Source organism: Mus caroli, chromosome 12 (genome assembly GCF_900094665.2).
Source record: "Mus caroli chromosome 12, CAROLI_EIJ_v1.1, whole genome shotgun sequence".
In the NCBI taxonomy this organism is placed as follows: Eukaryota; Metazoa; Chordata; class Mammalia; order Rodentia; family Muridae; genus Mus; species Mus caroli.
In genome coordinates this window covers 71,770,602-71,785,485 of record NC_034581.1, presented here as the reverse complement: position 1 = coordinate 71,785,485, position 14,884 = coordinate 71,770,602, and the positions used below count along the sequence as shown (strand labels likewise).

At 41.6% G+C, this 14,884-nt stretch overlaps 2 protein-coding genes across 7 annotated transcripts in view; one reads left to right on the top strand and one right to left on the bottom strand.

Moving 5' to 3' along the window:
- Nucleotides 1-11,566, bottom strand: part of Fut8 (fucosyltransferase 8) — a 214,389-nt gene extending 202,823 nt beyond the window's left edge. For 3 of the 6 annotated variants that reach the window (XM_029484495.1, XM_029484496.1, XM_029484497.1), the window contains exon 1: nt 10,423-10,845. The gene's annotated coding sequence lies outside the window, so the exon portion shown is untranslated. Of the gene's footprint in view, nt 1-10,073; nt 10,144-10,422; nt 10,934-11,470 lie in introns of those variants that run through there. The other 3 variants (XM_029484493.1, XM_021178765.2, XM_029484494.1) reach the window with 3 other exon arrangements.
- Nucleotides 11,041-14,884, top strand: part of LOC110306549 (H/ACA ribonucleoprotein complex subunit DKC1) — a 5,642-nt gene continuing 1,798 nt past the window's right edge. Inside the window, exons 1-2 of the mRNA XM_029484393.1 lie at nt 11,041-12,108; nt 14,243-14,879. Of these exons, the coding sequence (XP_029340253.1) occupies nt 14,445-14,879 (435 nt within the window). The 5' untranslated portion in view covers nt 11,041-12,108; nt 14,243-14,444. The remainder of the gene's footprint in view (nt 12,109-14,242; nt 14,880-14,884) is intronic.

The window sequence follows — 14,884 nt, the reverse complement described above, 5'->3', positions numbered from 1 at the left end:
CTCTTGACTCTAGCTGCATATGTATCAAAAGATGGCCTAGTCGGCCATCACTGTAAAGAGAGGCCCATTGGACTTGCAAACTTTATATGCCCCAGAACAGGGGAACACCAGGGCCAAAAAGTGGGAATGGGTGGGTGGGGGGTGGGGGGAGGGTATGGGGGACTTTTGGGATAGCATTGGAAATGTAAATGAGGAAAATACCTAATTAAAAAAAGAAGAAAAAAAAGACACACTTGCACACATATATAAACATGCATATACACTCCTACTTTTCAATCACCTATATAAACAGTTTTGATCCAGATTGTTACCTATCAGCTCTGCCTCTAGGTCTATTGCTGTTGCTATTTCCCCAGCAATAGCTATGTTTGTTTGTTTATTTGTTTGTTTGTTTGTTTGTTTGTTTAAACAGCTCAATCCCACCTGACTACTTGAGCCCAGGTTGGCACAAAGGAAAGCTAAAATTCCTCTATCCTGCCTTTTATCCCCAAAGGAAAAATTAAAGCAGCATTTTTCTCGTCTTCACATCCAGAACATCCATATTCTCAAGCATGGTGGTGAACACCAGCAATCCTAGCACTCAGGAGCAAGGACAGGAGGAGTACGTATAAGGCCAAACTGGGCCAAAATCCCTATCTCAAAAGGGGAGAGGGAAAGGGGAAAGAGAGAAAAAGAAGTGGGGGTTGGGGGGAGTTGTTAACTGTTCTCAGAGTTATACACATGAACTAAAGTAATACCCATCATGGTTATCCCAAGCAGCCTCAAATTTATTCACTGCTGAATCCTCTTTTACAACATGTCTTAGTTTGTTCAGGATGCTATAACAAAATATTTGATGCTGAGTAATTCATGAAGAATAGAAATGCACTGATATCAATTCAGGAAAATAAAAAAATCCAGTATCAAGGCTCAGATCTGATGTCTGATGAGGGCCTGCTCTGTTACATAGATGGATGATTATGGTGATGATGATGAGGATGACAACGACGACGACGACTGTGTGTATGATAGGCAATGTGTGTAAGTGGTGGGTATGTAATGGGTGTGCCAAGGCACACGTGTGGAAGTCAGAGGATCACTTTCAGGAGTTAGTCTACTCCCTACACCAATTTAAACTCAGGCTTACAAAGCAAGCACTTTACCCACTGAGCCATCCTGCCAGCCCATCAAAGTCTTTAATGGGAAGAAGGAATAGATTCCCTTGGCAGAAATCCCATTCTAGAGAGCTCTGACCTTATCACCTATTACTTTGCAAAGTCTCCACACCTCCTATTACCATGAATGTGGGGGGCAGGTTTCAACATGGGAGCATGTGATTTTAGGGGATACAAACTTACTTAGCAGGCATGGCCTCATTTTTTTAAATATTACTCAGGATAGGATAGTAGTTACAGAACTAAGATACAGTCAAGGGAAAGGTCAGAGGTTATCTACCTAGCTTTGAAAACCAGACAATAACATAAAAAAGTAAAATGGTTCATTTCATTGACAGAAAAACAGAGGCCCAAGAGTAAAGGCTCACACATTTAGACATGGAAACAACATCAGGATCTGATTTCCTCTGAAGCTCAAAATACTAAAAGGGGCCCAGCACTCAAGAGGGTCAGGAAGTCTAAGTGGGATAGGAAGACTGCAAGTTCAAAGCCAGCCTAGACTACAAAGTAGAGAGAAAAGGAGCAACAAAAAAGGGGGTTGGGAAGGGAAAAAGAAAGGAGGAAAGAGAATGAGGGACAGCAACAGTGAAGCAGATTTTCAAAACGGCTTTAAATCTGCATTTTCTGAGTTTGTACATTCATTCATTCGTTCAGCTATTTATTTATTTTTGAGGCAGGGTCTCACGGGCCCTCCTGTCTCAGCCTCTCCAGTACTGACAGGTATACACATGCCCAGCTTCCTAGACTTATGTAATCTTACTTAGCTTCAAATATTTGATGTTTTTTCTTTAAAAAAAAGTGCATAAACAATAAAATTACTGAGAAAGAACACAGTAGATACAAAAGTCAACTCAATATCAGGAATTCAGATAACCTAATTTTAAAAAGGAGGCAGAAGAACCTAAATAAGCATTTTTTAAAGAACACAATGAAGAAATGCAAATCAAACCCACAATTTCACACCTGTTCAGAGTGACTACTAAGCCAGGTGTGGTGTCTCTTATCCTTAATAAATGAAGTAGGAGGCTAAGGCAAAAGTATCAAGAATTCATGGCCTGTCTGGACTTTATAGCCAGACGCTGTTCAAAAACATAAAAAAAAGTAATTTTTAAGAGTGACTCCCTGAACTGGGCATGGTGGCGCACGCCTTTAATCCCAGCACTTGGGAGGAGGAGACAGGCGGATTTCTGAGTTCGAGGCCAGCCTGGTCTACAAAGTGAGTTCCAGGACAGCCACGGCTACAGAGAAGTCCTGTCTCGAAAAACCAAAATAAAAAAAGAAAAGAAAAGAAAAAGAGTGACTTCCTGTATGTTAACCTATGTTATTTTTATATTTAATAAGCAAATTCCATATAAATAAGAGTAACAACTCTTACATACAGACAAGATAGCAAGACTGGACAAGAATATGAAGAAAAGAAAACCCTCTTACACTGCTGGTGGCCATGTGAATTGGTACAGTCATTATAAAAACCTGGATCAAGGTTCCTCCAAAACTTAAACATAGAATCAACATATGCTCCAGTGACCCAATTCTGGGTGCACACACACAGGGAATAAAATCAGTATGTCAGAGAGATCTCTGTACCTCTTACTCATTCTCTCTGACAACCAAAATACAGAACCAATCTAGGTGATTATCGATTGGTAATCGACTCACCAACAGATAAGTGAGTCACCTGCACAGAGTAGGGATGGGGACCAACCCCTTTAGTCCCAGCACTCAGGAGGCAGAGGCAGAGGCAGGCGCTGATCTCTGGGAACTTGAGAGCTCCAGGCCAGCGAAGATTACCCAGTGAGACAGTCAAAAAAAAAAAAAAAAAAAAAAAAAAAAAAAGATAGGAAGGAAGGGAGGGAGAAAGAGGGAGAGAGGAAGAGACAGGAAGAAGAGAGAGAAAAAATAAAATGAGGCCCATATCTGTGGGTGATTAGTTCTAAGATAGCCCCTACCACTAATAACTAAAACCAGATGCCCAAAGGACTCATATAAAAGGACACAGTATTTGTGTATAACTTGTAATAGGATGCACAGAACCCTACTTTATACTTTGCTACTATATGCTTTAAATTATCTCTGGATTACTTACAATACTAAATACAATCTGTTGTAAATAGTTAACAAATTGTTTAGTGAAAAAGTCTACATGTTCCAACTATTTTCAAACATTTTTAACTCTCAGTTTGTTGGAAAGGGATGTTATTGTTTTGTTTGTGCAATATTAAGATATTGAACAAAACTCTCATAAATGCCAGACAAAAGTAGACAACCTGAGCTATAACCCAGTTCTCTATGTTAAACTCAGGCATGTGGAGGCCAAATGTATGAGCATGCATACATGTATACAACAGAACTTTAGTCAGACTTTAAAAGTTACAAATCATGGGTGCAGAAAGGTGCTTCGGCAATTAAAAGCACTTACTGCTCTTTCAGAGGACCAGAGTTTTATCTCCAACACCCACACTGAACAGCTCACAGCCTGTAACTCTAGCTCCAGGGAATCCAATGCCTTCTTCTGGCTTCTATAGACACTCTTACACACACACATAAATAAATAAAAATAAATTTAAAAAAAGCTTTAAAAAGGAAACCCCATTAGTAGTATACTAACAATTTTGAGTTAAAAGGCACTTTAAACACAGTAGGTACAACTACAAAAAAAAAAAAAAAAAATCTTAAAAGTAGGAGATGAAACTCCCAAGTGAAAAATGCCTTCCCTGTACTAAAAAAGCAACCCAACATACTTATCAGAGTTGGAAAGTTGAAAGCAAGAAAGAGAACTGTAAACAAAGTTGGTTAAAAAAATATCTTACTTACTAATCCGCCCCATACAACTCAACTCCTTTTTTTTTTTTTTTTGGTTTTTCGAGGCAGGGTTTCTCTGTGTAGTCCTGGCTGTCCTGGAACTCACTCTGTAGACCAGGCAGGCCTCGAACTCAGAAATCCGCCTGCCTCTGCCTCCCGAGTGCTGGGATATTAAAGGCATGTGCCACCACGCCCGGCTCAACTCCTTTTTCAAACCCTACAAACTGACCACTTAAGTGTTCCACTCTGTCATGATGTCTTCCTCTCCTTACAAGGAAAGTCAGTAAACAAGACTTGCATTGGATAAATGTATATGCGTTTCTTCTACGCATCCAGTTCATGTTCATTTCATTCTCAGGCCCACTGAAAGTATAACTAAACTTCTAAACTTCTGCCTCCTCTGCAATGTTGTTCGGATGAACACGGAGAACAGAGTACAAAGTGAACCAAGCAGAGTACTGAGAAGCAAACACTGCATGGTGATCTCATTTGTATGTGGAGATTTTAAAAAGGAAAACTCACAGAAGCAGAAAGCAGACAGTGATTACCCAGGCAGGACTCAGAGCCAAGGAGAAATGGAGAGATGCTGACTGAAGAGTGCAAAGTCCCCACTGTTTTATGTTTTATGCAGGACAAATACAGTCTAGAGATTTAATGCACACTTTGTGAATATAGTTAGTATCACTGTCATGCACACCTGAGATCTGCTGAGAGAAATCATAAATGTTCTTACAATATAAACAATATATATATATATATATTGTTTATATTGTAAGAACATTATGATATGTAAGAACATATATATGTATATATATATATATAAACAATATAAACAGGTCGTTATCTGACATGACTTGTCAAGTTTACTGTACTAGTCTTTTCATAAGTGTGTATGTGTGTGTCTGTGTGTGTGTGTGGTGTGTGTGTGTGTGTATGTACTTTAAATATACTTTTGTCAATTATATCTCAATAAAACTTGAAGAAATTTTTCCTTTTTTTAACTTTTTAAAATAAATAGCTGAGTGCAGTCATGCATCCCAATAGTACAAGCACCAAGCAAAGCACCGGGGAGGCAGGAGGCAAAGGTAAGAGGATCACAAGTTTATTTTCTGTGTAGCGAGACTACAGACCAAGACCCTAAATAACCAAGCAAGTTTTTTTCTATACTTTTTCTATAAGTCCATCTCCCTTTCCAGATCCCAAAATAGGTAGCTTGTTTTCTAGTCTTTCGTTTACAATGGAAGCAGACAATAACAGAAATTGTATAATCATATACTGAGTAAATCTGCACATGATTCTTGATAAGACCATTACTTATCATTTATCTGCATGGCTCTAGTCCTCTGCAGTGACAGATGTCACAGGAATTAGTCTTACCTGACACCTGGTCTGCTAACTCTGTTACAAAATGGACATTTTTGCTGATTCCATTTCCATTATATCTTTATGTCATTATAGTTAAGCACTAATAGCATCTTTTGAATTAAGAGGAACTACTCTTGACTGTATATCATCTGGCCATTTTTAGTAGACATACTTAGCATTGAGAACATGACTATTCCTAGAATACTTACAAATTAAAAGTAGCATGTATCCCTTTATATGCCCACACCTGACAATCTACATGCAGGGTCAATCTGTGCTAATACTTGGATACCGGAGGGCAAGATAGCTATAACTCTGTACGGGGAGGCAGTCGGGGTTATTGACTCCTGAAGCTTCTGAGAATCAATTCACCAAGGACAAGGAAGGGACTTTTCCACCTCAAGAATTTCAATAGCCACCTTAAGCCCTAGAATTTTGTTAAGCTTTCTGAAGGAATAGGAAAAATCAAAACTTATGTTAAAAAAGAAAGCAAAATATTTTCTACGTGTTAGCTGATTTTGAGTAAGTTTTCTCAAAATTACAATCTTTTGACACATGATTTGTGAGTGAATGAAATATTCAAGAAGACATCAAAACTATGACCACTTGCTACTTACACGGCCAGACAGACTGAACCAGTCTGATCCTATCTGATGAAGGCTCCAGTTATTTGACACTTTCCCCTTGTGAACTCCCATGAGTAAAGAACACTGTTGTTCATTTTAGACTGAGTTCTCTTCAGTGAATCTCCATATTCTGTATTGCTTTTTACAGTATGTTATTGCAAAGAGGTATGCAAAGATAAATAATTCATTTTCTTAAAAAGGCAGCTCCTTGTAATCAGGAGCTCTACACACAGACAGAAATAGCATAAGAGGCAAGAGAATGCGTTCCAGGAAATTAAGAGACATGCTTTAAAGTAAAGCAATAATGCAACTGGCAACCTCCCTAATGCCATACGACCTTCTCTTTGTGTTTGACTTTAAGCACAGCTACCACTAAGATACATACTCACCATCCCATAACCCTTTTCTTTCCTTTTTTTTTTGATGTTCTTTTTTGTTATTATTATTATTAGATATTTTCTTCATTTGCATTTCAAATGCTATCCTGAAAGTCCCCTATACCCTCCCCCCAACCCTGCTCCCCAACCCACCCAACTCCTGCTTCCTGGCCCTGGCATTCCCCTGTACTGGGGCATATAATCTTCGCAAGACCAAAGGCCTCTCCTTCCGATGATGGCCGATTAGGCCATCTTCTGCTACATATGCAGCTAGAAACACGAGCTCTGGAGGTACCAGTTAGTTCATATTGCATAACCCTTTTTAAATCAAGTCCAGTTATTTTCACCTAACAATGTTAAACTCTACAAAACTGGTATTCTAATCTTTTGTCTTTGCCTCAAAAACAAGCAAAAAAAAAAAAAGTTAGAACAAATCTATTCAACACACCAACTAAAGTTTTGCCTGGAAAAAAAAATCTATGAACCTAAGAGGAAAAAAAACACCATAAAGATAGAGCATGACTGTAATCCCAGCACTCAAAAGTCTGATGCTAAGGATCACAGCAAAATCAAGGCCAGCTGAGCAACACAGTAAGACACACAAAAGACAGTGGATTTGGTAGAGAAGCTATTAACCATATTTTCCATCTTTATCAATAATCTAAATGTATTATCAATTGCATTAAATGAATGATTGTCTTAAGTAGTAATGCATGACTATTAGGTTTTGACAAATAAAGTCTTCTTGGAGGAAAAAAAAAGTGTAATGTTCCATGTCTCTAATTCCAGAACATGGAAGGATGAGTTCAAGGCCAGCCTGAGCTACACCTAGTAGCTTCCAGCCAACCAGGGCTACAGAGTGAGACCCTGCCTCACAAAAGAACACTGACAAGCAACTTAATGAAATTAGCCTTTTATTACTATGCACTCTGTAGTATACATGAATAACTCTTAAACTGACACGCGTGGCCTAATTCCAGAGCAGGGCCCTATTGGCCCATATTCTATTTTTTAAAATGTACAGTATTATATTAATTCTATAGTATGTTGGGGATTTTTTTAAGGCTCTTTAAAAATCAGTTGTAAAAAAATATGTGTTTACCTTTAAACACTTTTGACTGTCACTATAATGAGCTACAAGTTAAAAACAATTCAAACAGTAACCCATTCTACTCTGTGGTAGAGAAATGTAAGTCAAAGAGTAAGAGGACCACAGGGAATCTGTACTGATCTTTACTCCCATCCTACTCATCTGAAAAGCACAAGATCAGCAGTAACACAGAGAACAGGGCTTTGGTTTCAAATGTTTACAATCTTAGTTTCCTTTTAAGGAAAAAACATACTGACTTTTTAAAAATCTTGTGTTTACAAAACAAAATAGTTCCAGGTTTATAAGTATGCTATAAAATGGGCACATCTATCATTTAGTTAAACCAATATACTTTTACTAAATGCAATTTATAAAGTAAACCAATAACAACCACTGAATGGAAAGGGATCTATTTTTTTAATTAGCACTGGTAAGGTTCTATTTACTTAAGAATGTGAATAGCAAAAGGCTCATCACTACCCTCAAAAAAATAAATATTTTAATAATTTTTAAATACACATCATTATCAATTTTTGTAGATTTAAAGAGTATGTGAGTGATCAGACACAAATCAAACCCATATACTTTAGAAATTAAACAAAATGTCACACATCATAAAAATAACTATTCTATATTCAAACAAATTCAACATATAATAGACTGCAAAATGACCTTGAGACTCTGCTGTCCAACTACCTACAGGGACATTTCTTTACTAAAATTATCTGGTTTTTAACAGAGAGAATTCACTACACAGTGAATATATCTACCTCTCCAGGACTCTGCTTGAAGCTTTTTATCTTTTGGCTTTTTGTTTTACCTTTTTGGGAGTGCAGATTTTATAAAGCAAGAATACTCAATACGAGCAGAGGGTCAGGAGCATAGTCCACTATCAATGCACTGCCCGAGAGGAGTGAGGAGATGCTACAGCACATTCAAGTTGTAGTACACATTTTCAGAATTGTAGATAAGAAACTCAAAACACTTAAACACCTGCTTTCATTATTCATGATCGATTTCTAAAACTAATTTCTAATATCCAATATACACACCCCACAAATAACTATGTACAGTTACTATGTCCACATCAATACCCCTAGTGTTTTAATTAAAAATGTATACTGGTCATAAAAATCTCAAAAAGTTCAAACAGCTATTAAGCTACACTTTGCTTTGGCACTAGCTCCCCCTCCAGACCAACCTAAAATAACTGCATTAAAAAAAAAAAAAAAAAAAAAAAAAAAACACACACACACACACATTTTGTGACACACTAGAAAATTTCAAAATTCATCACTTTTGAGGTCGCTGTTACTCCTTTGAAAAAAAATTATTTAGATGTTATTTTTTTAAAGACCACATTATAGAATCAGAATAACTGTCTTGGTCTCAGTTCTATATATATCAAATACAGCTGACTTACAGAGAAAACAACCTCAAATGACTTTTAGATTTTAAAAAATCCTTAAAATACAATCTGTAGTGTGTCATATTTAAGTTATTTTGAATCACTCTCCTAGTAGATCACAAGACACCCTTCATATTAACTCACTATCTGATCAAAGACATTTCTGCACGTTCCTGCAATCTATGCAAGTTTCATTCCAGCTGTTCAGCTCTTCAACTCAAACAGAATTCTCGATTTATAACAGCAAACTGAAAACCCAAACCTCCAAGCCACCCTCATATGCTTACAGCCTAGTCGTCTCTTGTTCCCTACATTTTCACTCGGCCTGCAATTTCAAATGCTATATATATGTGTTTTAAAATACTCTCGTATTTATAATTAAGACTTCTTATCAGAAGGACAGCCAATGTACAGGAGTGTACTATTGTCAGAGACTCCTATGTTGCCTTAAAGAAAAGAAGCATCTTACTTCTTTGCTTCAGTATATAATTTCTCCCCTAAAATACTTTATATATGATATACCCTTTAAAAGAAGTATGCATATTACACAGAACTTTAACCAAGAAAATAAATAAGCACTTAACCCCAAGAAGAACAAGACAACTAAAATAAAACCTACTTAAGAGTTTCTACGGAGCAAAGGCAAAGTTAAGCCAGTGACTTGTGATAAATTTAACTCTTAAATTGATAAAAAAAAAAAAAAAAAAAACCTTCCATTGCATTTGTTCCCTGAAACCTTTAAGTTCGGAGTGATCTACGGGAGGTACGGGAGGATATGGTTTTCCTGGGCTCACCTCCTTGCGTTTTCTTTAAAGTAACGTGCAGAATTAGACACAAGGAAAAACACTACTTTCTTTGCTTTTCTCCAAGGCCTCCACATTTAAGGCAAAGCGCTAAAAGCTCACCAGGGTGCTAAACCCTAACCATGACAGTGCCATTTAACTTAAGAAATACGTCCCTGAGGATTGCAAAGCCTACATCCAGAGAACAGGTGCTGCTACTGACAAACCACCCCAACTCCAGCAGGACAGACCTCCGCTGAGCTGATATGACTCATTTAACCTTCCCAAATAAGTTGAGACACTCCACAGCCTCCAGCTTGTCATTCGCAGATCAAAGGGAGGGGATACCGAGGCACCCAGGCCATTAACTACCCTGCCTCAGCCACTCGCCAGAACGCATCTTTGTGCGGGTTCACTCCGATTTCCAGCCCCAGAAGCCCACACAGCAAAGCAAAGCAAAGGAACCCACCTTCCCACGGTCTGACCGTGGGGACCCGGCTGCGGGGGCAAGGAGCGGTAGATGCAGAGATTCGCTGAGGGACACCTCCCACCCCGCCCCCATCCCATAGGTCCTGGGATGCCCGACGCCGCGGCGCCCCTCACCCAAGGGGCCAAGGCAACGCCGGGGCGTCCCGGAGGCTCCCTCCCCACTTTTCCTGGGGCCGCTGGCTGAGCAGCGGCTGCAGCAGTTGCAGCAACAGGCCCGGGATCGTTGGGAGGACGAAGGAGCGCCCGCAGCCCAGGCTCCACAGAGCCCGCGCCCGCCCCGTCCTGGGAGTCCGCGGCGCGCGGGGCCCGGCTCCCTAACGCCCCCTTACCCGAGGCGGGAGCGAGGCGGTCGGCGCCGTCCCCCGTCGCCGCCGCCGCTGCCTCCAGCTGCAGCTGGCCGCGGCGGGAGAGTGGGAGGGGTGCTGGGGTGGAGGATGCTACTCCCGACTGAAGGGAGAGGAAGAAACGGAAACAGGAACCGCGGCCGCCGCTTAACGGAGCCTTCGGCGCCACTGACTGAGGGAAAGCGCAAGGCGGCGCGAGCCAGGCAGCGGCTGACAGCGCGAGACCGAGCGCGAGCCGGGTCCAGGACGCGCGACCCCGAGCAGCGCCGGCCCCATTCCGTGAGGAAAGGGAGGGACGGGTTGGCTGGGAGCCGGGGAGGGGGCGGCGGGGGCCTGGAGCCCAGAGAACCCGGCCACTCGGGTCGGCCCGAGACCACGCGCGCACGCGCCCGAGTGGCTCCGACCCGGAGCGCAGGCGGGGAAGCCGCCGGCCGGCGCGAGCGAGGGAGCGAGCGAGCGGGCGCGCGCGGAGAGGGGCGCGCGCCCCTCGGCGTCCCAGCCTGCTGGGGGAGGGCGCGCATGCGCCGGCCGCGGCCTCCTCCAGCGACCCTGGCATGTGCACAGGCTCCGCCCCGTCCCCTTCCTCTCTGTGCCGGTGGACAGCGGAGCTGCAGCATCCACGGGGCCACGGCGGGACCCGAGTTCCAGCCGGACAGCGGCCGCGCGCGGGCTCGGGCTTTGGTCTCTACAGGCGAAGGCCGCCTGAGGGTCGGAGGCTGAGGGGAACAGCGCTCCCCACGCCCTGGCCGGCCGGGCCCATCGCCCAGAGGCGCACCCCGCTGAGGCTCAATAGGGCTCTGTACTAGTTTCGGGGTACTCTCTGCTGCTCATCCGCTGAGGCACGAGCACACAGTGCCACCGCGGCTCCGGGCGGTCCGGCTACCCTGCGGGCTCTGTCTCCATCTGAAGAGAAAACCCCGCAGAGCCCGAGTTCGAAGCCGGGCTGTTCTCAGCCGCTGCTGCCTCAGCCCTTCGGAGGCGGAAGTTTATTGAGTACAGGAGAGGAGAGGCTTTTCCCTAGGATGCTTCCTACCCGCTCGCACTCGGGGATCCTGACGCCCGCGATGCTGAGCCGAGAGCCGAAGGGCTACCTCCGACAGACCGTCCCGGAGGGCGAGCTGGGCGGGAGGACCCAGCCGCTCCGCCGTGACACACAAAGTAGTCGCGGGCCGAAGGGGTGCCGCCGGGGCCAATCAGAGCGGGAAGACCAGTGAGTGGAGTGCGAACTGGCCAATCAGAGGGCCGGAAGATGAGCTTCCCTTGCCGAACTCTTCCCTGTAGCCTGGGGACCAGATCCCAAGCCTGAGGACTCAGCGGGGTGACTGAGTAGAAAAGCTGCCCTCAAGACAATTATTCCTCTCAGCACAGATAAATACTAGTAAATACTTTGGAAACGTATCTCTGAGTAAACAGGGCCACCCTTTTATAAGCTAGTAATCAAAAGACACAGAAAAGACATTAAAGAGGTCGTAGCCTGCCAAGAATGCAATCTACCTAATAACTCTCATAAATTCCCAATGTTTATTCTAGATCAGGAACTGTGTTTCTAAAATGAAAAGGATAGTGCTTTTTAAAAAGGAAAATGTCTGTGCCTCCAGGAGCTTCGCACCCTGAGAAGATTTTCCGGACCTGTGACTGGGTTAAAGTCTCTTCGAAATAAAGCACTCTGAGGTATCTTAGAGAAAACACAGTGGCTTATTGAAGGTCACACAAAACTCTGGTGAATTCAGAATTATGATCTAGCCAAAAAGCTTGGGTGTCATCATTCAACAAATCTGTAGTCATTTATTAAATGTGTAGATAACTTCCATGAGACTCTCAGTTCTCTGTTGCAAATAAGCAAAATTTAGGCTTATACTATACTTAGATGGATCAAGGGCTAAAATTTCAACAGTCAAAAACCTGAACTATGTTTCCTTTTGTGTGAGTATGTGCATGCTAAGGATGTTTTTTCTACTGGGCTACACCCACAACCTAGAACATTTTTAGGAGTCAGAGGTAGAATGTTTACTTTGAGGCTTCAACACAGCATCTAAAAAGTACTTTAACTAGTATGTGTGACTTGAATGTTTTCTAGGGAAAAAGAGGAACCATTTCTAGTTAATTAACACACTCTACCATTTGCAGTACTTGAAGATCTCTACATTCAAAGTTTTATGTGTGCCTCAAACTCTCTGCTCCTTTAATCTGGCTTTAATTATCCCCTAAGAAATATTAAAACTATAGAAATCAAAGTATCCCACCTACTTTCTATTTAAGAAAAACCCACTAGAAATATTTGTGAAGAACTTAGTACATCTTTATAGAACAGCATAGTATATAAGAAAGGGCCAACTGAGGACTCTGAAATACAGTGAGAAAGTAGTTCTTCAGCAATTCTGGTCTCTGCTCAGTGTCACAGTACACTGTTCTCAAAGCTCCTTCAGGCCATGCTCAGGATGTAGTTACCATCCCAGAATTAGAAGTATCAGCTAAGCAACTGATATGTGGGAACAAATCTTTTCACATTCAGTTCTAGACCAGTAATGAATTTCTGAAAAATTCAAACAGGAAGGAATACTAACTGGGCTCTTTGAAAACTACAGTCTTAAATCAATTGTTGCGACGCATACCTGATTCTAGCACTGAGGAGGGAAAGCTGAAGCCAAAGGATTGTTTTAAGTTATAGTCTAGCCTGGAGTATCTAGTGAGCTAGAAAGACCCTGTCTCAAATAATAATAGTGACTAATTGATTCAAAAATAAAAGTGGGAAGGAAGGCTCAGTTTTGGGAGTATTTGTCTACCATACTACAAGTCCTAGATTCAACCTCCAACACTACAAAGGAAAAATATATATATCACTACATGTCTTCTATTCTCTCCAAAGGGACTCTGTAACTCAAATCTTCCACAGGCCAGTTAAGTGTTAACCGGTTGTACACATCACTCACAGAGAGCACACCTTGTGAGGGCGTTTTTCTCTACAGTCTGCACCCTCCCACTCTGCGGCTGAAACTCCTCACACTCTCTCTTCTCGCTCCAGCTGCTCACTTGGGTCTCTAGTCCCTGGCTTCTGATTTGCATTAACACAAGATGGGATGTCACCTCATCCCCCACTGCTCCCCTCTGAAATGAAGTCATGAGCCTATCTTTACTTAGCCTCAAAATCACAGACAGGTTCAGCACAAGAAAAAAAAAATTAAAGTTTAAATTTAAAGAAAAAAAAAAAAAACCTTCACAACATTCTCCATCACCTGTTACACTAAGAACTAGAGGGCCCTAGCAACTCATTAGTTTCTTCTGTGGTTCAGCCGGGGTCAATTCTTAGTCATCAGTTAGAAATGTGGATGTGAGATGTGAAGGGGTCAACTCCTAGATAATGGGAAATATCCAAATGAAAGTGAGGTACATGAGTGGCTACTTTATTGAGAGATTAGCTAGATCAAAGTTAACGAACTTGAATGCTATCATATTTCCTAAGTGGTGAACATTCATGTAGAAACTAGTTTGAAATTTACTACCATTTTACTATGCCTATAATAAAAATAATACTGAAGGTGTAACATTGCTGAGAACAAGGCCCCATGCTAAACTCTTTTCTTCCACCATTTAATTCTCCAATCAAACCTTTGAGGTATCTCCTATGACTATAGTGGGGGAATCAGGAGACTCTGCAACATCTGCTTAAGAAGTAACTTAAAACTATTGCATCTCTACCAATGTATACCAACTAATGTAGTTCTAGAAACATTCTTGATAACTTTTACTTTTCTTTGTTTTACAGTAGTTATATGCCTTTTCACCTCTACGATATTCTATTTTTCAGGAAATCAGAAAAAGGATAATACAGTTGCTACTGTGGACAAGAAGATAGGACCTTGAATAATGATTTTTATTCATTGACCACCTCCTGTTTTCTCATCTGTAAAATAAAGAAATTATTCTAGATAAGTTATTAATTGCTAGTTCTAAAACTATGAACTTGATAACATGAACAGGGACTACAAAAAAAGAAATATGAGTTCAAGATGGCGGATGCAGAAGTAATTACATTCCCAAAGAAGCATAAGAAGAAAAAAGACCGGAAGCCATTACAAGAAGAAGATGTAGCCGAAATACAACATGCTGAAGAATTTCTTATCAAACCAGAATCCAAAGTGGCTCAATTAGACACTTCTCAGTGGCCCTTGTTACTAAAGAATTTTGATAAGCTAAATGTAAGGACAACACACTATACACCTATTCCTTGTGGCTCAAATCCTCTGAAGAGGGAGATTGGGGACTATATCAGGACAGGTTTCATTAATCTTGACAAGCCCTCTAACCCCTCTTCCCATGAGGTGGTAGCCTGGATCCGACGAATACTTCGGGTAGAGAAGACTGGCCACAGTGGCACACTAGATCCCAAAGTGACTGGTTGTTTAATTGTGTGCATTGAACGAGCCACTCGTTTGGTGAAATCACAACA